The following is a 25,115-nucleotide window of genomic DNA, read 5'->3' as shown; positions in this document are numbered from 1 at the left end:
ACAGTTCCACTTGCTCCCCAAGGCACCATAGTAATCCAATGGGCAGACAGACTGCCTGTGCACTTCAGGATAAAGCTGGCTGCATTGTGCTGTGTTAGGATTTCTTAACTGAGAGAGTGAATAATCTTCAGCACTGAGAGTTAACTCCCACAGTGGAGAGTCCCAGAAAGGAGGGACCTTGTCTTGCAGATTATGTCTTGTGGGGAGAGGGTGACTGGAGGCCTGGTGGAAGCCTTCTTCTCCTCAGAAGGGTCCAGGCCTCAGTTACTGGGACAGAGGCACGAGTCCCTGTATGGCTTGTACTATGGGCAACACTTGTCTCCTCCGCTCTGCAAGGTTGACTGTGTCGTGTGGCACACCTCCTGGGTTTCTCCCACTTTGTACATGCTTACGCAGGGAAGTGCTGTGTCTGCCCCTTTTTCCCTTTCGAGTTCAGGTTTCAAAAGTCACATTTTTCCAGGCTCTCATTTGTGCCTTTGCCGAGTCATACGCATTACACATCCATTCTGAGGACGCAGCTTTTAAATGACCTTTTCCCCGATCGTCCCTCTGCTCATTTTGATTTGCTCAGATAAATTACAACCACCTGGCCTTTTGTATTAAAGAAAGCTGCATACAAAACTGACCTTTTGCTACTTACCAGGAGAGGGAAATTCATTGTCTTTGAGATTAACGGCTGTTACTGTTTCCTTCTGATACATTTTGTTACTTTATTTTGAGGATCGTACACATATTTCTTGCCCCTTTTGGTTTCACCTGCTTCTTATTCTGTAGGATTGGACTTTCTGAGTAATAGAAAGAAAATCTTTGTCTTAAAAGACAATGAATTTGTTGTGTTTAGCTCCTGCTTCTGAGGATTTAAAGACATTATCTTGTTTCCTCTTCACCTTGATAAACGTTTGGTTACGGTCCAAGCAGGACACTCTTTGCCTTCCAGGTTCTGAAGACTTCCCATTTCTTGCATCCAAAGCTCAAACTTGCCTGGCCAGCTCCACGCTTGCTGCTAATAATGAAATGTCCTTTTCTGGTTTCCTTTGTTGTATTAGCCCAGTATTCCATTTGCTCCTCTGTGTTTCATGGCTTCAGTGTCAATGTATCACACTGCGTGGCTATTTCTGGACCACAGTGGGCGTGGCTGTTGCGCTGTTCAGGCCTCCTACCACCATGGCAGGGGCGGGGCTTGCGGGAGATAGTGCTGTGAATGACACTGGAGTTTTACTGCATAGGGACTTAGAACTTCACGTTTGTGTGATTGTAACACACTTTTAATCACTAAACTTGCGTGCTTGCGTGCTGTGGTGAGGACATGTGTGCATGTTAGGTCTTTCGTATTACGCTCCTGTTTTCTTTCTATCTGGAACTATCTCACCACTTTCTATTTGTCTGTTTTCGATCACAATAATCGATCACATATTTTGGTTTTATAAGATAAGTTAAATAGGCACAACTTGTATAGGACATCAAATATGATTTTTAAGTATCAACAATTTTTAAAGTTGGCAGTAGGCATTTTGTTTTTTCTTTACAAAAAAAAAAATTCCATCTCTCAATACTTTTTCTTGTACTTCCCACTGTTCCCAGAATGCTTTTCTGAGGCAATGCCGACTTATTATCTCTTCTCAAAGCGTCATCCTTCTGTGCAAACTCTTTTTTCCTAGAATGAGATCATCCTTGGCAATTTTGCCAGTGATACCAGCTATGTCAGCAGAGATAGGACTTTAAATCCACATTTTAAGTTTGAACTTGCATAAAGTAACCATCACAAGATGTTTATAGGCTTCTTAGAATGCCTGAGGACCTGGATTCAACCTTCAGCCCCGAGAGCTAGAAATGACATGAAGGGTTAGGGGTGAGATGTTAGGAAAGAGGTAGAGAGTATGTGGGGGGAGGGGGTGTCTGAGAGAGAAGTGAGGGTGTGAGGGAAGAGGTGGGGGATGTGAGGGAAGAGGTGAGGATGTGAGGGAAGAGGTAGGGGATGTGAGGGAGGAGGGGGGGGTGGGGAAGAGGGGGGATGTGAGGGAAGAGGGTGGGGTGGAGGGAGGGTGGGGATGGGAGGGAAGAGGTGGGGATGGAGGGAAGGGAGGGGTGTGAGGGAAGAGGTGGGGGGTGGGAGGGAAGAGGTGGGGGGGAGGGAAGAGGGGGATGGAGGGAAGAGGTGAGGGTGGAGGGAAGAGGTGGGGGATGTGGAGGGAAGAGGTGAGGGGTGGAGGGAAGAGGTGGGGGATGGGGGAAGAGGTGAGGGGTGAGGGAAGAGGTGGGGGATGTGGAGGAAGGAGGAGGGGGATGTGAGGGAAGAGGGGGGATGGGAGGGAAGAGGGGGGATGTGAGGGAAGAGGGGGGGATGTGGAGGAAGAGGTGGGGGATGTGAGGGAAGAGGTGGGGGATGTGAGGGAAGAGGGGGGGATGTGGGGAAGAGGGTGAGGGTGTGAGGAAGGAGGATGGGATGGAGGAGGTGGGGATGTGGAGGGAAGACTTGGGGGATGGGAGGGAGGAGGTGAGGGATGTGAGGGAAGACTTGGGGGATGTGAGGGAGGAGGTGGGGGTGTGAGGAAGGAGGAGGGGGATGTGAGGGAGGAGGTGGGGGATGTGAGGGAAGAGGTGGGGGTGGAGGGGAAGAGGGGGGGGATGGAGGGGAAGATGTGGGGTGTGAGGGGAGGGTGGGGATGTGGGAAGAGGGTGAGGGGTGTGAGGGAGGAGGTGAGGGGATGGAGGAAGAGGGGGGGGAGGAAGGAGGGGGGATGAGGGAGGAGGTGGGGATGTGAGGGAAGAGGTGAGGGGTGTGGAGGGAAGAGGTGGGGATGTGAGGGAAGAGGTGGGGGATGGAGGGAAGATGGGGGGGGGGAGGAGGTGGGGGATGGAGGGAAGAGGTGAGGGTGGAGGGAGGAGGTGGAGGGGATGTGGAGGGAAGAGGGGGGTGTGAGGAAGGAGGAGGGGGATGTGAGGGAGGAGGGGGGGATGGGAGGGGAAGAGGGTGAGGGGGTGAGGGAAGAGGTGGGGATGTGAGGGGAAGAGGGGGGATGTGGAGGGAAGAGGGTGGGGATGGAGGGAAGAGGGGTGGGGGATGTGAGGGAAGAGGTGAGGGTGTGAGGGAAGAGGTGAGGGATGTGAGGGAAGAGGTGGGGGGGGGAGGGAGGGGGGGGGGGGTGTGAGGGAGGAGGTGGGGGATGTGAGGGAAGAGGTGGGGGTGTGGAGGGAAGTGAGGGAGGAGGTGGGGGATGTGAGGGAAGAGGTGAGGGTGTGAGGGAAGAGGTGGGGGATGTGAGGAAGGAGGAGGGGGATGTGAGGGAAGATGTGGGGGATGTGAGGAAGGAGGAGGGGGATGTGAGGGAAGAGTTGGGGGATGTGAGGAAGGAGGAGGGGGATGTGAGGGAAGACTTGGGGGATGTGAGGGAGGAGGTGGGGGTGTGAGGAAGGAGGAGGGGGCAGTGGGTAGAAGGGAGAGGTGACTGCAAGGCTGCTGTGTGTTGCATGCAGGTGTTCTTTCATTTATTGAGATCCATAGGAAGGCTTTGTGACTAGCTTTGGAGCACTTAAGTAATTCCTACACAGGAAGCAGAGGGCCATCTGCTGCTGCCCTGCCTCCACCTTCCACAGGTGCCCAGGAAAAAACTCTACCATTCTTTGCTAGTGTAGGGAAAGTTGATGAATAATGAAGAATCACCTCCTACATCAACTCTGGGAACAGCAACTGGTACTTAATAGATCGTGCATGATACATTTAATTAATGAATCGCTAAAGGAAAAAGTTTTGTCAAGTAAGCCTAAATGTAGATGCATTCGTCATCTAAGGAGAGAAGAGGGAGGAACAAAATTGTGCTCTAATCTTTTCAGTATTGTCCTTTACAATGCCAAGTGAGGGAGAGTGTTGTCTGCCCCCACTCCCTAGTGAGATCTCCTGAGAAGGAAGCAGGAGTTGAGACTTGCCATCTTGTTACTCAGAGGTGATGTGCAGCTTTCTTTTGTCTTTGATGGACAAAGTAAACAAGCCCAGAATAAAAGCATACACAGGACGCCATCCGCACAGGTCGCCATCTGCAGTCAGAGCGTTACACAGGAGATTAGCCTCAGTCTTGAGGAAAGGACCGATTACTTACGTTGACGGATGCTTCTCACTCCGGCTTTCTTTGTCAATGAAATCTGTACACACGCAGTAAAGGAAAAGTGGAAACTGGCTGTGCTAGAACCTGTCAGATGACAAAACTCCTGGCTCTTTCGAAGCCTATTCTTTTCTCGTCTACTTTGAAGAATAGTAAGAGATATCTGCAAATCGCTTGTATAGTGCCAGCGGTGACCTCTGGAGATGCTGGTTAACTTCATCTGCCAGTATGAGAGCGTCTGGAGTCTCAGCAAGGCACCATAGCCATGACTGTGAAGGACCCCAGAACGAATGAAAAGGAGAAGGGGCTCGCTGAGCCCAGGCATCCTCTGCTTCTTGAGTAGGGATGCAGCATGACCCACTTTCCAGAGCTCATGCTGCTCTTACAACCCCACCACCCTGTCATGACAGCAACAGGAAAGAAACTTAAATAGCATTTTTGTTAATTCCAACTAAACGGTCAGTGCTGTCCAAACTGTAACAAAAACTTGCACTGACCTTTTTTACCTTTATTTGGCATCTTAAGGTTTTTTTTTTTTCATTTTTTTTCCTTTAACTGAGAGTAGATTATTTTCTCACACAATTCCTTCTAATTATAGTTTGCCTCTCTCTACTCCTCCATACCCTCCCAGTTCCTCTCCTTCTCTATTGCTTATTAGAAAAGAGCAGGGTCTAAGAGATGACAGCCAAACAAGACAAGATATAAGGTAAAACAAAACCGTCTCATGGGAGCTGGACATGGCTGCTTAACAGAAGGAAAAGAGCCTCAGGAGGAGGCACAAGAGTCAGAGACCCACACTCGGATCCTCTGAAATTCTAAACTGAAAGCTGTGACATACACGGAGGTCCTGGTGCAGACCGCTGTAGGCCCTGTGCTTGCTGTGTCCGTCTCTGTGGGGTCCTAGGAGCCTTGATAAGTTGGTTCAGAGGACCTGTTCTCCTGCTGCTCTCCATCCCCTGACTCTTTCAATCTTTCTTCCTTTTCTTCTGTGTGGTTTCCTGAGCTCTAAGGGGAGGGATTTGATGGATATATCCCATTTAGAACTGTGTGTTTCAGGGTCAGTCTCTCTCTCTCTCTCTCTCTCTAATATCTGGCAGTGACTCTCTGCATCTGTTCCTATCTGCTGCCCAGGTGAAGCTTCTATGATGATAACTGATCTATAAGTGGGCAGAGTATCATTAGGAACCTGCTTTATTGTTTTTGTTTTTAAGATCAGTGGTGTTTGGTTTTACCCTAGGTCTCTGGGTCATCTGGTCTCTAGTTCTTGATTACCTAAGCAGTGATTGTTGTGGATTCCCTCTCGTAGCCTGGGCCTTAAGTCAAATCAAACACTGACTGGCTGCTCCCACAGGTTCTGTGCCACCTTTGCCCTAGCATTTTATGCAGACAGGACAGGTTTTATGTCTGGGTTGGTGTCCATATATCTCTTTCAGTAACTTGCACAGTACTTTCCTGTATCTAAGAGATTAGAAAAAAAGGATGAGGACTCCATGTAGGCACCATCTTGGCTTCCCCCTGTTCAATGAGTTGTGTGGGTGTTGTCTTCAACAATGAGACCTCACTGTCACTTTGTAGAGAGCACCCTTTTGTCTTAGCAACAGCCTAGGTTGGTTGGGGATTTCCATGGGACCCCATTGACCAACAACTCAATTGACTGCAACCTAGTTCCCCCACACACACTAGAAGCCTTGTTTGGTGATAAGAGATGGCCATGTGTGATGCCATTCCCCCCATTATTAGAAGACCTCATTACGATCACCTCCATATAGTTTACTAGGTTTACATTCCATTCCTTGAAGTCCCGTATTCTGTCCCTTATCCCCATCCCTCCTCCCCATCTGATCATCCTGTTTCAGTTTTCATCCACCCCCAGTCCACTGGTAAAATCTATTCTGTTTCCCCGTCTCAGGGAGATCCATGAGTCCTCTTAAGTTTGAAGCTTGAGTTATAGTGCATTTACTTTGTGCTGTGACCTCCTTTCACACTTCTGAGGTGCTCCCATAACATGTCTCTGTGTGTGCATGTCTACGCTAGCTGACATAGTTACTATCATTTTAGTTTGTTGTGTTTGGGTAGCAGACTTAGAAGCAAACATTCCTTATTCTTTCTCGTCTTTTCTTAGTCTCATAGCAAGCTCCTGGTAGTAAAGGAGGCACACCCTATTATCTTAGTTAGAGTTTACTGCTGTGAGCAGACACCATGACCAAGGCAAGTCTTAGAAAAGACAACATTTAATTGGGAATGGCTTACAGGTTCAGAGGTTCAGCCCATTATCTTCAAGGTGGGAGCATGGCAGCATCCAGGCAGGAATGGTGCAGGAGGAGCCAAGAGTTCTACATCTTCATCTGAAGGCTGCTAGCAGAATACTGGCTTCCAGGGAGCTAGGAAGAGGGTCTTAAAGCCCACACCGACTCTGACACACCTACCACAACAGAGCCACACCTTCTAATAGTGCCACTTCCTAGGCAGAACATATACAAACATCACACCTGTGCTACTGTGTCTGAGAATTCTGCTTGGAAAATCTATACTCCACTTATTGCCAGGAGAGGACAGGACTTTTTTTAATCAAATAATAAAGATTGAGTTAATTTTTATACTGTAGGGAGAGTTTTATATATAGTTTTATTAAAGTTAATGGAGTTGGGCAACTGCTAGACATTTTTCTTTTCAAAAAATATATCAATAGTAAGCACATTGCGTAGTTTGAAGACTGTTGAAGCACAGAACAGAGTAATTCAGACAGGCTGGCTGACGGTCGTCTGTCAGGACAGCCCTGTGAGCATGAGCGTCAGAGTGTAGACAACCAACTTCAGACTGGAAACGCACAAGCAGAGAGATGCTTGGGCCAGCATGGAGTCTGAGCCTTGGGCCCTGCACACCAAGTGCTAGAGCGTGGTGGATCACCCTTGTCCCCAGTTCAGTGGGACCGAATGACAGTGTCACTGTCTGTCTGTCAGGGTAACACCTAGGGGACAGAATCACTGCCTTACTTGTGCTGTATCCACGGTGAATATGTGCACACCAATATCCAGCACCATCTCACAGACTGTGTTTAGTGAATTAGACTGAATACAGATGCTTTGTTCATCAGAACTGGCAAAGGCTAGACCAATATAAAATCTTTTTTGATTACTTCCTTATTTTCTCAAAAATCTTAGCGATATTAATACATCATGATGACTTGTTCCTGCCCTTATCTCTGTGCTGTTGCAGGTAAGTAGATGAGGGGCAATGTGAAACTTTATGAGGATTTGAAATTCAGCCTTCAGGACTTCTCATTCAAAGCAAACAATTCATATATGCACCATACTGTCAAATGATTCATCATAACTAAATAATTAATCATAATTACAATCATTTTATTATAACTTATCCTTACCCACATTTGTAGGAAGCAAATTTAGACGTTTTACATTATTTTAAAATTCATTGTCAATTTAAAAATGAAATCAAATACTAACTAAGTGTTTTGGGAAATGGGAATTAGCTAAAAGTAGATTTTTGCCTTGGATATGACTCTAGTGCGGTGAGACAATTAGTGCCACACAGAGATAATGAGTAGTCAGGTGACTGTGCTCCAGGCATGACTGACCCCATCTGCGACCCCAGTACACTTGGAGGTTGTGGCGGTCGATGGCTGAGCTTTGGCTACAGGTAAATCTCTGGCCAGCCTGGCTTCAGAGTATAAATTCTTTCTCAAAACAAACACGTAATCGAGGGAAGGAGCGGCAGATGGGAAGTCATCATTTATTTCTGAATCGCAGTAGACTGGAAGGACTTTCGGAGGTGTCTTGGGAGCCTGAACTCGACAGAGAGAGGAAGGAGCTGTGAGGAGAGTTGGGGGCAAAGTCAGCTATAGCTCTGTTTCTTACGTTGCGTCTTCTTAAATATAATATTCTACATTTTACTATGGCCACGTGTCCTGGAATGCTTGGAAGTCTTACGTTGTGTCTTCTTAAATATAATATTCTACATTTTACTATGGCCATGCGCCCTGCAATGCTTGAAAGGCAGCTAATAGGAACTTGGGGAATGGCCCAGCGTTTGAACTCGTAGTGTTAAGTAGAATTACCTACCCACATATACATCTGATAGAGTCAGTGTAAAAGGTTGTCACGTTTAGGTCTGGATTTTCATATTAATTTTTAATTCATGGTGTACTTTGTAGCAAATATTCAATGCTAAAAGAGTTACTTTGGACAAAGCAGTGAGCCAAAGACACCTATTTAATTTTTAAATGTTCTTATCAGCAACATTTGTAGCGCCATGGTTATCATCACTATGATGTGATGGGTTTGTTCTGTGGTTTTATTGTTCTGCACTGAATAATTGGCAGTAGCAGATCACGGATAGAGCAGACACATCTGCCGTGAGTATTCCTATAGATGTGCAAATGCTAAGCTGCCACACAAACCCAGATTCACAGAAAATAAGTTATGAAATGTCTTAAGAAAGTATTTTATATTTTCTCTTGGTTTTCTGGTTGGGCTTTATCATTCTTAGTTCCAAATGGCAGAGAGCCGTTCCAAGTCTAGTTCAATAACGACATTTCCAACTGTCTCATCATGCAACATTTGGTAAAAGGGAGACTAGAAGAGCCAAATGTGTCACCCGTGCTGGGGAACATGGGCTGCAGTAATTAGTGTGTCGTCTTCAAATAGGAAATTAGTGCTTCAGAGCAATGACTGCACCCTCCAACTGTCTCCAAGCTCGCGGGTGGGGCCAGCCAGACTGTGGGCTGAGCTGTTCATGGCCATCCTCTTCTGTTCCCAGCTCACAACCTGAAGATGACAGTCATTCTCATTGTATGCAGAGAAAGTGGTTTGAAAGACTAAGTGATTTTGTCCTTGTCCAGTAGTATGAACCGGGAGGCTGCTCTGAGGGAGCTTTAGCACCCATCACCCAGGCTCCACAGATGAGGAACATCAAGAATTAATGAGGCATGACTCCTCCTACTGTTGGGGTCAAACAGCTAAGACTGGAGAGAGCTGCTGGGTAGAGCCTCTCAGAGGGCTGCTATGCCAGGCTCCTGGATGCAAACACAGGATAACATCATTAGTAGTGTGAGGGATTAGTGCCTGCCCATGGGATGGGTCTCAAAATGGGCAGGTCACTGGTTGGCCATTCCTTCAGACTCTGCTCCATTTTTGACCCTGCATTTCTTTTAGACAGGAGGCATTTGGGTCAAAAGTTTTGTAGGTGGGTTGGTGTCCCCATCCCTCCCCTGGGGGTTCTGACTACTGGAGGTGGTCTCTTCAGGTTGGGCATTTCAGCTAAGGTCACCTGCATTGACTCCAGGGAGCCTCCCAAATCCTGGGTCTCTGGGACTTCTTAGAGAATCCTTCCACTCCCTGTCCCCAGCAGCTGCATATTGCCATTCCTCCTGGCCCTCTGGAACTCTCTCCTGTCTCTTCCCATGCTTGATCCTGCCCCTCTATTCTCCTAACCCTGCCCTCAGCCACCCAGGTCCCTCCCTCTCTGTGCCTCCCATGACTATTTTGTTCCCTATCTAAGTGGGGTTCAAGCATCCTCACTGGGGCCTCCCTTCTTGTTTAACTTCTTCGGGTTTGTGGAGTATATCATGGGTATTCTAAACTTTTTGGCTAAAGTAACTGACTGAGACAGATGCAGATACACACAGACAAACACTGGATGGAGGTCAGGGACACGTCTGGAAGTTAAGGGAGGAATTGAAGGCTCTCAAGGAGATGGCAACCCCTCAGGAGGACCAACAGTGTCTACCTACCTGGACCCCTGGGAGCTGCCAGAGACTGAGCCACCAACCAAACACCATACATGGGCTGATCTGAGGCCCCAGGCTTGTATGTGGCAGAGGGCTGCCATGTCTGACCTCAGTGCAAGAGGATGGGCCTAGTCCTTCAGAGACTTGATGCCCAAGGAGGGTGGATATAAGAGGGTCACCCTCTCAGAAGTGAAGGGGAGGGCTGAGGGGAGGAACTGTACGAGGAGGGTACTGGGAAGAGGGCAACATTCAGGATGTAAATTAGTTAATTAATGTAGGATCTGAGGAGAAACAGGCAGCAGAGCAGCATGAAAATGCAATGCCTGATGTCAGAGGCTGGGCTGCCATGTCAGTGCTTAGATGACCTTTTCCAAAACTTAAGTTGTTGGCACGGTTTGTGCATGCCCTTCTTCCAGACAAAATTGAGAACTAAGGCATCCTGCTACTAAAAGGCAAGGCCGATGGTGAGAACCACCGATCAGTGGGGGAAGATTGTTGTGGTCATCTTCACGGTTCCTTTACAGCATCAGGTCAGAGCGGTGTGTGTCCTGAGAATGCAGGTTTCTGTCCCTGGTGTCACAGCCAGAACCTCTCGCTCTGTTAGTCTCTTAACAAGACCTTCAGCCCCACTCCGTAGCCCAAGATAAATCCATTCGGTTCTTTAAAATCAATTAAACTGAAAGCCCACAGAACAAATCTGAGTCTTAAGAAAGGCTTTTACAAATAAAATATGCAAAACTGAACACGTGTCAGTGACAGATTTTCTTCCCGTGTTTGAGTATTGGTGTCACAGAGATGCATTACACTTTGGGACACTCAGTCTCAACCAAAGATGTGCACTTGGAGTGCTTGTCTAAGCAATAACAATTTATGGGCATGAATATTTATTAATTATATTTTATAGACCCTCAAGGTCCAGCAATGGGTGGCTGTGAAAACAGCTTTCATTGTTAAAAATCTGTCACTGGAGGTGACATTTATAAGCCAAGGAGAGACAGACAAACGGAAGACACTATAACTCCTAGATGATTGTGTTTGAACAAAACCTTGAGTTGACATTTTCCTCAAGGCCTTGTATTGCTGTTGGAAGAGTAGCTTGCCCAGCAGTGTTTTTGGTGTATGGGCAAGTTGTCTTCTGTAACGTTCCCAAGAGCATACGAACACACACTGCCTTCCGCCCTTCGTAGGGCTTGCTTGGAAATGACACTGCGTTCACATGGCACACAGATGTTCCCAGCCCCTCTAAGGGGAGAGCTACAAGCCAAGCTCTATCTGTTGGCAGCCACACTTAATAACACAATGGTGGAACTTTATTAGAGTGAGTGGTCTCTAGCTTCCAAACCTTTATTTATTGTGAATTCATTGCTTAAGCAAAAGTGTAAGTTAATATTAAATTATCACTCCTTAGCAGTTTCTTCAGTCCGTATAATATCTTCAGGCAGATGCTTTCTCAATAATAAGAAAGCAAAGCCTTAGATTCCATTTACGTCCTATGCTAGACAATGGATCGCCTCTCTTTATTGTGTCCTTTCTCATCTGCAAAGGGGTTTTATGAATGATGATGTATCACAGTCCTTCAGCCATTTACATTCAGAGCCTGGAAGTTAATGTTTTCAACTAGGGCCGAGAATCTCAAAGATCTCCATAAATAATGAAGCCATTCACTGTGCTCCAGGATGCTGCCTTCCGCACTGATGGAATTTTCCTCTTGTTTGAAAGAGTGTTTAATTGCGGTGTCCGTCCTCTTTAATATTTAATAATAATTTTATTAGCTGTATAGGATGAGAGGGACAAAATCTGTGGTATCTGGTGCTGGACATCAATTTTTTTTCTTATCATGACTTAATGAATATTATAATTACAGGGAAAGGCAGGAATATGAATTAGCTTGGCAGCTGTTTGGGACTTGCTAGCTTAGTGGGCAAACCCAGAAAAGGCACAAATACCCTTTGTTGGCAGCGTGGAGACCTTCACACAGATTACCCTGCGTTTCAGCAGTCATTCCTTACTTACAGCGATGGGCACAGGCTTTGGGGAACGTTTTCAAGATGCTCGGTCAGAACTCCTGCTGGTTGCACAGCAGCAGACGGGACACTCACAACTTACAAAGCTCAGTCTTAGCAGGTGTAAACTCCCTGGTCCCTTTGGGTGTATTTTGAAAACTTTCATTTCCATTCCTTAAACATTTTTGATAATATTTTCCTTTCTGTTAAGACAAACAAATACCTGGGTTATTTTGAGTGGGAGCCTGGCCGTAACTCCTGTCACTACAGCACGTTTTATTTAAGTAGCACCTCGCACCTGAGGTTTTCCAAGTGCTTTTGAGTACATTTTGTTAGGTAGGTCCGTGGATGGAGGTCAGGGGAGAAAGGTTATTTGTAACACTAAACATTTCCTGTGTCTGAGAAGTTGAACCAGGGCCTGGGGAGAAAGTAATTTTTGTCTTTAGGTCCTAGATGTATGTGTCTATGGAATAATTGCCAAATTTTCGATGCCATTTATTTGTTCAGAACTGAAACCAGATATTGTTGCATTTAATGTGCTTTTAAGCCTATTTTAAAACAGATCATTTTTAACCCCCTCCAGCAACTGCTTCGAGAACGACAGCAGATGGCCAGCCGTCCCTTTGCTTCTGTTGATGTAGCCCTGGAAGTAGGAGCTGAACAGACAGACTTTCTGCGAGGGCCATTAGAGGTAGGAACAGTGGTGCTGAGGGGACCAGCGTGATTTGCATATTTATATTGCCTCTCTAATCTGCATCTGCTTTCGAAGCCACACAGAGTCTGATTATCTGGGGCTGACAAGAGTCAGCCACACATGCTAAGGTACTTTCAAGGCACATAGATTTAATGGTAAAGCACGAGCTACAAAGGCCACTGGAGAATCTATTAGCCCAGGCAAGAGTGACAGACTGCTCACCTGGCAGCCTCTGCCTGACAGATAGGAGCCGAAGGAATTCAAGGTATAGTTCTGATGGGAGGAATCTGAACGCCATTCTCAGTCCCCAGAGGCTCTTGTGGCCGCTCACTTAACATTTCAGGTCCATGTTCGTTCCTTAAGTTTTACTGCAAAAGGCATGTGGGGATGAGCTGCGGCTTAATCACATAGTTCAGCTTTTAGACTTGCCTGTCAACTATACTGGGCATTTTGCGGTGAAAGTCGAAGAACTTGCTACTTTGTTGCATGTACAGAAGTAGAGCAACAGGGTGGAAAGTGTGGCTGCATTTGAGTGTAATGCTGGAATCTCAGGTAAAGTGTCAAATCAGCCTCCCAAAGGAAAACTTCAGCCTATGAGGGATGACTTTCCAAAGCTGTCCAAGGCCTTCAGATTTAACTGTATGGTTATCAGTTTACTCATGGTGTATGCAATATTAGACAGCATAGGACACTCTAGAACTGACATTTTCAATCCTCTTTTTTTTTTTAAAGAAATGCCACTATTTAACTAATAATGTGTTATCACTAGATTCTCCACTCCCAAGGAAAGTAAAGAATGCAAAAATAGAATAGTCCTAAAATCTAGGTACAAATATATTTGGTTTTGTCTGTAGAGGTTTTGTCATTGTTAGAAATGAAACCTGAAGTATACCTCACAAATAAAATGAAAAATACTAGTTTTTGAATGGACTGAAACATGGTATGTGTGTATAAGTGTGCATATGTGTGAGTATGTGTATGTGATATGTTTGTGTGTGTGTGTGTATGATGGGTGAGTGTGTGTATGATGTGTGTTTGTGTGAGTGTGTGTGATGTGTGTGTATGATGGGTGAGAGTGTGTGTGTGTGTGCATGTGGGAGGAGGGGGAGAGAGGTCGTCAGCATGACGCTTCTGTATACTCGACTTCTTCCCTGCTCTGGGTCACAAGTTGCCGTGGAAGGGTAGAGCTGTAGGAAGGGTAAGTGGGTCTTCCATTGCCAGGAGAGCACTTGAAAGGCAGAAGGCGCGAATGAAATGTACAGCAACGGCTCAGATTTCATCTTATCCCTCTCTTTCAAATAATGTTATTCTAAAGACTGCAGAAGTAAGCAGAAAACCTAGACTGCGACTAAACCTCTGTTCTCTGCAGTGCTCTGTCGTGGGAGAAATCAGTGTAAGGCATGTGTACACAGTCGTGCAGAAGCACGGAAGAGAGACCGCAGGGACAAGCGAGCGCCGCCTGGGCAGCTCTCACAGGCTTGTCTCGGTGGCTCCTGGACTGCAGGCTTTCACTGCTGGTGCACAGGTGCTGAACGTGTGGCCCTCCTCTGTGGGGTTTTCCTCCCCCGTGTGGAAGTCTTTCATGTACGTTTTTATTTTTCTTCACTTAAATTACATTTTGTAGAATTTAAAACATGCGCACCTTTATTTCACTGATTTGTACTCCTGGTTTGTTTTCATCGTTGAGATTTTCCTGGTAGGTCCTCCATCACCCCTGGACCGCGGTTCCTCCGTACTCTTGTTCCACTCCCAGTAAAACAGGTCGTTGGTGTCTGTTCTTCCACCCACTCCAAGACTGTGTTTTCAGACACACATACACACACACACACACACACACACACACACACACACACACACACACACGAGCGGGGCGGAGACAGAGAGAGACAGACAGACAGATTTCCTCCTAACGACTCACTTCCTTGCCTCTGTCTACTGTGTGTTTTTCTGTCTCTCTCCATATCCAGCACTTACTGGCCAATGACCTCCCATGATTCTAACCCTTGTTAGGACATAAAAGGCTCACCTCCTGCAAAGTTAATATAGTCATTTATAAGATACTCGCTTTCTGCTTCCAAATATTAAACTAACCAGAAGTTTTGATACATGTATCACAAATGATTTCCTTATTGTAACATGTTTAAGTAACAGCAAACACAGATTACTCTTTGCTTGCGTTTCTGGTTGTTCCCAAGTCACAGAAGAGATGCAAATGAGTCATTGTCCTTGCCTGCAGAGTCAGTAGTTGTGGTGAGCAGAAGTGAATGCTTTGGTTGGTGCATGCATGGCTGTGAGAGAGCCCTGTCTATCTATGCTCAGCTCTAGGGTCGTCTTGGCACTCTGCAGGCCGGGGACCAGACCTCTGCTGCCGCTCTGCTGCTCCACTGATGCCGGTGGAGCGTGGGTGACCTCAGACCAAGGCACTTAAGTCCGCTCCTACATAGGCTTCATTTCTTCCTCCTAGTGGCACTCTCTTGCCTGCTTCCTCCATGTTCTTGAAGACATTGGAGGAGGTACTGAAAGTGTCTCTGACACTCACCAGTTTTCCTCCCTAGTCCATGTAGTCTCTAAAGTTAAGGTCGGGGAAGATGAGACTGCTCTGCTACCTTGTGCTCCTCAGGACACTGGTAAAGTGTGTTCTGCCTCCTCTGTTAGGCTAACACTGGGACTCCTGCTTTTCTTTCCTGCATTGTTGCTACATTCTCTGAATAAGCGGGACCTCTTTATACTTTTTACGCCATTTCTCGTCAGAAAATTTAACTTTAAGATAGAGAGGGGAAAAATAATTACATACTAACTCCCATTCAGCCAAGTCCATTTTATCTGGGGCTGAATTCTTTTTTTGTTTGTTTGTTTGTTTGTTTTGTTGTGTTTTTTTACACCTGCCACTTCATTTGTTTTTACTTGCAAGTAAACTTTACAAAAATTTAAGGGTGATTTTTTTTCTCACCCCTAAACATGAATCATTCAATAAAACCAATTTAACTATTGAAATTAGCAAAGTAAAGGGAAATATGCACAAGAACCCAAGAGCGAAGGCTGGGGGAGGAGGGTGTGTGGTGTCCAACAGATGCATGGATGCCGTGGTTGACCTGCTGGGGACCGCGATGCCAACCCGGAAGGCAAGCACAAGACCCTTTAATAATGAGGATGCCCCCAACATCTGAAAGGAGAAAAAAAGGAAAAAATCCAGAAACACACAACCCCACAGACCACCCAGCCATAACCACCATCCTTAATCAATCATCTCTTCATTTTATAAAAAGATTAAAATATTGAAAAATTGTTTTCTCATATTTGTAAAGGTAATAGAATTCAGAAGTTTCTTAGAAAACCCCATCCAGAAACTGCTCTCCAGTCTCCACTCCTTTTGCTGAAGACCAGCAGGACTACAGAGTTTGGGGCCCTGGAGCTGCTGGTGAGAATGGGAAGCCCAGCCCAGGAGAAGTCTGAGGAGAGCAGGGTGCACAGGGGAGGTTGGGAGCAACTCCTTGTGATTCCTGGCTGTGTGGAAAGGGGAACACGAGGTGGTCAGAGAGGCCTTAACCTCCTTAATACACAAAACCAGTTTGTACAAAGATCCAAGCAGTTTGGTCCCAAACTGAGGCAAACACTTCAATTTTTACTCACATGCTTTTGTTTTCTCTTAAGAATCAAAGTTGCCCAAATTAAAATCTTTATTTAATATTACTATATATCACCCCCCCTCCAAAAAGAGAAGAAAAATAGAACTTTTTAAAACTCAGGACAGGAAGAGTCTGAAAACCAAATTCTGATTTACTTCCAAATGAAATGAAATGAAGAAAATTTGGTTTCTAATTGGAGGTGGAGTGGGGATGGGACAACAAAACCCAAGCACAGACCAAGAGCCAGCATCATTCTCCCTACCCTGACCCACCCCACACAAACAACAGCCGAGCCCGGTGTGAGTGCTCCGCTGGGAACATGGGCCTGACGTGGGCCCGGTGGCAGTGTGCTCTGTCCAGCTAGACCGCACCAGGGATGTGCTCTGCTGTAGTGGGGTTCTGTGTGGGGTGGGGCTTTCAGGATCTTCTTGAGGCTCCTTATTTAGCTCCACCAGCCTCTCCCAGAGCCTTTCTCCCTGGGCAAGGGCTCCATCAAGCGTGGCCCCTACTCAGCTGAGGTTGGTAAACTGTCCTTCTCTTCTCTGTTCTGTGTCCCACTCTCAACGTCTTCTACCATCTCCCTCCTCCTCACTGAACTTGTCATGGGCCCACTTGGGGCTGGGACTGGATTTCCTGAACGTGAACCGGCCCCGCCCCTGGGGGAAGACTCCTCAGCCATGGCTCATCCAATTGTGGCTGCTTCCACTCTTCATGCAATACTTCTTGCTCTTGGGTGTGTACTCTGGATCCCATTCTTCTTCCTGGCTTCCCTTTTGAAAGTCATTGTTGCTGTTGTTGTTATTGTTACTAGAATAGTTTGCCCCAAGCTATCCCTCTTGCTTGAAATTGAAAGGTTCCCCCCAGCTCTGCTGCCTTCTAATTATAGAGTTATAGAATCTTTAAAGCCTATGGAACTATAGTTCATAAAATATGCAGTACTTGAAGTATATACTCTGCTGTTTTTAGCATCAATATTGAAGTACATAAACTTCTCCCAGATTAATTTAGAGTGTTCCAATCTTCACTCACCCACACTTTCCTCCAGACTTGGCAACTGCTAATCTATTTCTATTTGAACAATTTGTGTAAACAGAATCATAAAGGTTTCCTTACAATTTGGGAAGCCATGTATATACTGTCAGCTGTTAGAACCAGGTTCTGTTTTGTTAGTGTTATGTTTTGTTGGGCACTGGTACTGTACTTTTGACTGTTTAAGACAGATTTGCTGTGCAGTTTAAGCTGCAACATTCAATCCTCCTGCCTGAGCTTCCCGCTGCCAAGAGTACAGGTGTGCACCGCCACGCCCAGCTACAGAGTACTACATTTGTTAATGAAGTTCCTCAACTGGTAGACTTTTGGACTGTTTCTACTTCACAGTGGTCTTAATGGCACTGTCGTAAGTAGTAAAATCGAGTTTATATTTCCCAAGCTCAAGATTGGAATCACTGGACTTTGGAGTTTTTATAAGCTGTTAAAAAGACTCTGTGTGTGTAGTTTTCTTTGGAAAATTATTGACCATAAATGGAGAGTTTCTTGCTGGCCCCTATTTCTAGGGCAGTGCCACACTGTCTCGAGTACTGTAGTTCTGTAGTATGTTTGGAAGCAGAAAAGGCAAGTCCTCCAATTCTGCCCTTTATGAAAATTACCTTGACTCTTCTTCTCCTTGAAATTCCACGTGATTTTCAGGATCAGGTTTTATTTTCTGCTGAGAAACGTGGTCATTCAGTAGACATTTTTAGACCTTAAATTGTTTGTTTGCTCTTCTTGTTAAACGTAAACTCCAAGTTCCAGCTCAGCAGCTCGGCACTAATTTTTTCCTTTGGAAAACAAGAGGTAGACATAGAGTTTTTAAATTACATTTTACTTCCTGTTGCTCTGCAGCTAATTTGCCTGCTACTAATTTGAAGCTTCCTAGCTATGGTTTATTTATCATTACTGCACAATACTGAAAAGTGTTTCAAATCCCCCCACCCACTTTTAAAGAATATATAGAACAGCATGATGTAGCTTATTAATTTACTTCCACCAGCTAATTTTGACAACTGGGGCCATTCTGGAATTACATTAAATGTTTTATATAAATCTGAAAATCAAAGCTTTAAAGGTCCTATGATAGGTTTTTCCTTAAAGTTCAGTATTAAAATCTAACACAATGCCACAGATCAGCAAGCTACTAGTGTTATACAAAAATTATTGACTAATCATAATGTGGTTAGTTAAACAATGGATTTGTCTTAAATTAAATGTGACTCCTGTGTGCATTGTTGAGATCCACACCTGCATGGTCAGGAAAATGTATGGCAGAGGATGTTAGGTAAAGTAGGAGATGGTTATCTCATATACACTGGCTATCTGTGGATAACTGTGCACCTCTGTTTACACCTGTGGGTAGTGTGCACTGCCGTTCATGCCTGTTGGTAAGTGTGCACTGCTGTTCACAGCTGTGTAGAGTGTGTTGCTATTCACAGCTATGGATAGTGCACACTACTGCTCACATCCATGGGCAAGTGTGCACTGCTGCTTACACTTGTAGGATGCTGTACCCTTGTTTCCCAGCTTCCAGCTCTATGACATGAATGAGCTCACACATTTCATTACTTGAATACTGAATCTTTTATGGGCTTTAGTTGTTCAAAAGCCTTTTGAGCAAAAGACAAAGTATATTCTATATATTGATATATATAACAAGAACCACTCCAAATTAATGATTAGTAAATTTGAATCATAGGCTTATATTATCTGGAAAATGAATACCTACCATTCAAACCTAGTAAATGCTTCTAGACTCTGAATTTACTTAGCAACACAATCTGTGGGCTGATTTCACAGATAATGGATTATTTTGTGTAGCTGTTTGATATGTGAAATATATTTGTTATTTTTCTTCCACATATTGGCAAGTTATTGTGACTCCTGATATTTAAAATGTTCTTATGATTGTGTATGTCCAATGATGTCAGTTAAATAGAACCTTAGATTTTTAAAAATAAATTCAATTTGGAAAGTTGCTCTTCAGTACATATCTTAGAGCTTAAGTTGGCTGTTTGCTTTTCCCTGTTAAAGTAAATGTCTGAGTTGAGTCTCAGCAGCTCTGGGCTGGTTTCTTTCTTTGACGTCCTTTAGAAAGCAAGAAATGTTAGAGTGATTATACAGTGGATTTTATGGAATGCTTCGTCTGTGCCAGGAACTGTCTGAGCATCTGAGGCACACTGGGAATTGAATGAAGAACCTGTCCTTATGGGGCCGTATTATAGGAGGAGAATGTAAGTCTTTTAATAAGGCAATGGGTGGCGTGCACAATGCAAAAGGGAAAACAGGTTGGAGCAGGATGGAACAGCATGTGGACTTGGCGTCTCTGTGGGGCAGAGGATGCACTGTGTTAGACAGTTAAGATGGGAACCAGCTAATGGAGGAAGAGAAAGATGAGCTGGGCTTTGAGGAGGCAACAGGGTACTGGTGTGATGTGATCTAGTAAGGACTGTTGAGGCAACAGTGTAACTGGTGTGATCTGGTGAGGACTGTTGAGGTAACAGTGTAACTGGTGTGATGTGATCTAGTAAGGACTGTTGAGGCAACAGTGTACTGGTGTGATGTGATCTGGTGAGGACTGTTGAGGCAACAGTGTACTGGTGTGATGTGATCTGGTAAGGACTGTTGAGGCAACAGTGTAACTGGTGTGATCTGGTGAGGACTGTTGAGGCAACAGTGTACTGGTGTGATGTGGTGAGGACTGTTGAGGTAACAGTGTAACTGGTGTGATGTGTTGAGGACTGTTGAAGCAACAGTGTACTGGTGTGACGTGGTGAGGACTGTTGAGGTAACAGTGTAACTGGTGTCTTGTGTCGAGGACTGTTACAGCCCAAGAGTAGAGCCCTCAGGCAGCCTGCCCAGCAAGCCTAAGCAGCCCTGAGGAATCCAGAGGAGGCAGAGGACCGTGTGTCCTGTACACCATTTAAAGATGCCAATGTTGCAAGGAACGAGCAGAGCCAGTGTGAGCAAGGTGGAGAATGAGCTGTGCTGGGCATTTTAGGTGATCTCTGTGTCACGCACTGAGGAGTCTGAAGAGGGCTGACTGTGCGAGGCACCTGGTTAGCAAACACCAAGACTGCTTGCTCCTCTCAGACTCAAGAATCAGCTGGGAAGGAAAGGAGGAAGATGATGGAGAGAGGCCAGTAATCAAGCCGTGGGCAGCCAGAGTCAACACGGCAGGGAAACGTGCCAGGAAAACCAGGTGTCTCACTCAATGCTTAGGTGAGAGTTGATGTCTCACCAACTGAAGGGCGCTCCTTTGCAGCCGGCAGAAGCCTTGGGTGAGGAAATAGTTTTGGGCCATTAGAGGCCTGAGGTGCAAAGCAGCACAGTCCTGCATGTTGGGGTGAGGGCAGGGGCAGCTGAGTTCTTAGGAGACTTCTGTAGCACCTCAGGCACCATCAGGCGATGGCAAGGCCAGGGTGGTGGCCTAGCATGCTGTGCAATGTGGTCAAATCCCGGGCCAAAGTAGTTATCATGAGTGTGATGGCTCACCTGAAAAGCTCCAGTGAATCTGTGTTGTGTCTGGCTGACCTTCGACAGCTGTGCACCCGGTGTGGCTCTCCTTACCCACGTGTCACCGTACAGGAAACACGCTGCCCCGTGCTGCTCATGAGTAACTCAGTACATGATTCTCTTCAGTAAATGTCAGAAACCACGGGAAAGCACCTAGGTCTTTAATAGCTTGGTTTTTCTTCTTTCTCTTTTTTCTTGCTCAGCTTCCTCTCTTTTTTTAGAGTTGGTGTCAAAGTAGAAATGCAATACTTTGTCATAAACAAGTAATTCACAGCTAATAAATTGAAATGATGATTATGTCAAAAATATAATTTCCCCATTGACTTATTTTTTAATTAACTTATTGTATATCTATGGGTGTTCTGCCTGCTCGAATGGCTGCACTATGTGCTTGCTTGGCGACGAGGGCACCCGGAAAAGGTATCAGATCCCCTGGAACTAGAGTTGCAGAGGACTGTGAGCCACCGTGTAATGCTGGGAATTGAACCCGAGTTCTCTGGAAGAGTGCCTGAGCCATCTCTCCAGCCCTCACCATTCACCTTTGAGTGGTCTGCAGTGGGTGGTAGTTGACAGTCCGGTCACATATATGGATCCTTATGTGTCATTGACAATTTCTCTAATGACATCCTTTCTTTTCATGTTTAATTTTAATTGCTTTGGCCAAACATTCTTACTCTTATTATAACACTGGCAAACTAGAATTCACTTTAATGACACTAACGACCAACCTTAAAGGATATGTTGGCAAATTTATAAGGTGGTATATTTGAATTATTCTTTATATGTGGTCATGTAAGCCTTTTCATGATCACATACATGCTACTTTAACAAGGGAGATAATCAAAGTACAAGGAAATGAAAGTATACAGTCTGGGCTCTTCTTCTCTAACTAAGTTGACTTCACATACGTTCAGTGCTCAAAGTCTTGCAGCTCATTACAGTGTACCCAAAGTTAGTGTTTCCAACCACACTTTCTAGGAGGCAGAGTCTGGTGACTCCCGGTATTCTCTGAGAGCCCTGTGCCCTTTTACCCAATGACTGACTGACCTCTTGAGGGCCTTCAGTGAGTGTTTGCTGTCAGAGATTAGTACTTAAGTGTACACTACTAACCCTGCCTAGAGGGCACTCTGGGTAATATAAATTGGCATGCATATGTGTGTAGGCATGTATGTGTGTGTACATACATAGGCATGAAACCTGCCTTTGATCTTCTCGATCTCAGGTCATAGAAAAAGTGTGAAATATTTATTTGAGTTAAAATGGCATTTTTTAAAGCTTTACTCATACACTGTCCCAATATCATTTAAAAGTCTTCGGCCAGTCTTATTATTAGAAAGAACACCCCCCAGAAGACAATTAGAACTGAAACCTAAGTTCATTAAAGTTACTGAATATAAATTAAGTATACAAAGTTAAGCAACACTTCTGTATACCAATAATGAATTGTTAAAAACCAAGTAAGGACAAAATGACATTCCGACTAACAACAAGCGACTTCCAGGGATACATTTAACTAAGGAAATGAAAGAACTGTACGGTGAAAGTCAGAAACACTAGTGAAAACAAAGAGACACAAACATGGAAAAATCCACTCTGTCCATAGAAAAATCACCATATCTAAATATGTCCACATTAAACAAAGCAATTTACACATTCAATGAAGTCCCACCAACGTCCTAACGGTAGGGTTTTTGAGGAGTAAAACAAACATCTGAAGGTGTATGGGGAAGTACTGCAGCTAGTCACACAGCTGAATGGATGTTGAACAAACGCCAAAGCTGTAGGCATCACAGTGCCTGACCATTATGGTCCAACCTTAGTGTAGGGTCATAGTAACGAAGACAGCATGACGGCGGCGTCCAGTCCTCCATAATGCAGCACCATAACCGAGAGCAGACAGACAGTCCACACTGAGAGCAGACAGACAGACAGTCCACACACCTAGACTCTGCTGTTCTTTTGATTTTATAACAACCACATGTTGAAAGGAATTAAATTTCGCCCGCATCACTAACCCTCTCAAGAATCAGCTACAGATGATCAAAGATGATCAGTGCCTCTCATGCTTGGTCTTTGAGCCTGGGTGAGCAGCCTTGTTCCCTGTGGGCTCTTCACCCTGCACCCATGCAGCCATGGTCTGCACTCTATCTGAAAGCAAGAGGCAAGTATGTTCCTCATGTAGGCAGTTTATCAGGGTTGCTTTATTACAGTGAAGGAGAGGAGACTAACACACACTCATGCCACTTACCCAGCTAACACAGCCCCGGTCTCTGCGCTTGACTCTGTGACTTCTGTGATTGACAAGGACTTTGCCTTGTGCTAGAACTCTCACTCTTCCGGTCAGAAACCAGTGACTGAATAATCCAGGAGGAGAACGACTGAGGAACACTAATTTAGGGTGGCAAAGGGGTTTCTGTACAATACTGAACTCACAAGGAAGTCTAGTGAACGGAGCCTGCTGTTGTCTCGTAATCATTTTCAAACTAATGTAAGAACTGGGAAAAGCAGACTGGGTTACACAGCATTGGGTATTGACTGGCTGAAAAAAAATCAAGCTAATGAAAGATTTTAGAACAATAATGTTAGATCCTGTTAGCAGCAGCTGGTAGGTAGAGTATAGACAACTGTCTGTTGCTAATCTGCATGCTCATGGAGAGAGGATTTAAAGTTAGAGAATTCCTTATTCACTCACTAACCCATTATTTATTGTGTCCTTCCTCATTCCAGGGACTAGGGATACAGAAACCAGAATAGATTCTTAGTCCTTGCTGTTCTCAATGACAGTTCATTTAGCAGTATAGGAAGAAAAACAGTAGATTTGAGACACAGATGTTAGAATTGCCTGCTCTGACCTGTGTTCCAGTCTGCTTTCTATTGCTGTGATGATGCACACCATGACCAAAAGCAGTGGGAAGGAAGGAAAGCCTTGATGCGCCTTGTGCTTCCGCATTATGGTCCATCACTCAGGGAAACCAAGGTAGGAACCTGGAAGCAGAAACTGAAGGAAAGACCATGGAGGAGTTCTGCTTACTGGTCAACATATACCTACCTGCCTGGAGCAGCTGCCCAGTGTTGCCACCACCCAGACTAGCCCTGTCACCTCAGTCATTAAGAAACTCAAGAGAATACTCACAGACATGTCCACAGATATGCACACAGACATACCCACAGACATGCCCACAGATATGCACACAGATATACCCACAGACATGTCCACAGATATACCCACAGACATGTCCACAGATATGCACACAGACATACCCACAGACATGTCTACAGATATGCCCACAGACATGTCCACAGATATGCCCACAGACATACCCACAGACATGTCCACAGATATGCACACAGACATGCCCACAGACATGTCCACAGATATGCACACAAACATGTCCACAGATATGCACACAGACATGTCCACAGATATGCACACAGACAAATATGCACACAAACATGTCCACAGATATGCACACAGATATGCCCACAGATATGCACACAGACATGTCCACAGATATGTCCACAGATATGCCCACAGATATGCACACAGACATGTCCACAGATATGCACACAGATATGCCCACAGATATGCACACAGACATGTCCACAGATATGCCCACAGATATGCCCACAGATATGCACAGACATGTCCACAGATATGCCCACAGACATGTCCACAGATATGCCCACAGATATGCACACAGACATGTCCACAGGTATGCACACAGACATGTCCACAGATATGCACACAGATATGCCCACAGATATGCCACAGGCAATCAGATGGAGGCAGCTCCAGTTCCCTTGTCTCAGATAATGCTATTTAGTTTGTGTTAAGTTGAGAAAGAACTAACCATCATGCCTTATCAGGTAGACTGGTGTTCTGAGAGGCTCAGTTGTTATGTCTTCTTTAACACACTGAATATAGACACATTCGTATGCAGAAGATATGCTTTATATACCTTCGTGTGCACTCTGAATAGATGTGGGTAGAGCTGAGAATGACTGAACTTAAGGCTTCTTTGTTATAAACTTCCAGAGGAGTTGCACATGTGGCTTCTCAGGTCTCTTTGAAATAAGACTGTAACATCTATGCATTTTGAAAAATCGGGAATTTTCAGAAAGTATCATTGCAAAATAGACTAATTTTGCTTATACACTAAATTCCTAGCAGTTTCAGATAACATTTCATTTAAAGCATCCTAAATTCTGATGCCTCGACTTATCAATGGTGATGATTTAAAAATCTGCGTGCTGTACTATCATGGCACCCCAAACATTGCAGAGCGGACTCTGACACAGCTGGTGTCCTGAAGAGTCTTGGCATGTCCTCTGTGTGTGATACGAGCTGCCTCCCTCCCTCCCAGGCCACCACTCATTTATATCCCTCACACTAGCTGTTGCCAC

The 25,115-nt window shown here is 45.1% G+C and overlaps 1 protein-coding gene across 1 annotated transcript in view; it reads left to right on the top strand.

Annotated features, from left to right (window-relative positions):
• Positions 1–25,115, top strand: part of Atrnl1 (attractin like 1) — a 540,190-nt gene that overhangs the window by 320,082 nt on the left and 194,993 nt on the right. Inside the window, exon 27 of the mRNA XM_032892246.1 lies at positions 12,430–12,537. Coding sequence (XP_032748137.1) covers positions 12,430–12,537 — 108 coding nt within the window. The remainder of the gene's footprint in view (positions 1–12,429; positions 12,538–25,115) is intronic.

Source organism: Rattus rattus, chromosome 2, assembly GCF_011064425.1.
Source record: "Rattus rattus isolate New Zealand chromosome 2, Rrattus_CSIRO_v1, whole genome shotgun sequence".
In the NCBI taxonomy this organism is placed as follows: domain Eukaryota; kingdom Metazoa; phylum Chordata; class Mammalia; order Rodentia; family Muridae; genus Rattus; species Rattus rattus.
Note: the sequence above shows the minus strand (reverse complement) of the source record. Positions and strands in the feature narration are given on the sequence as shown.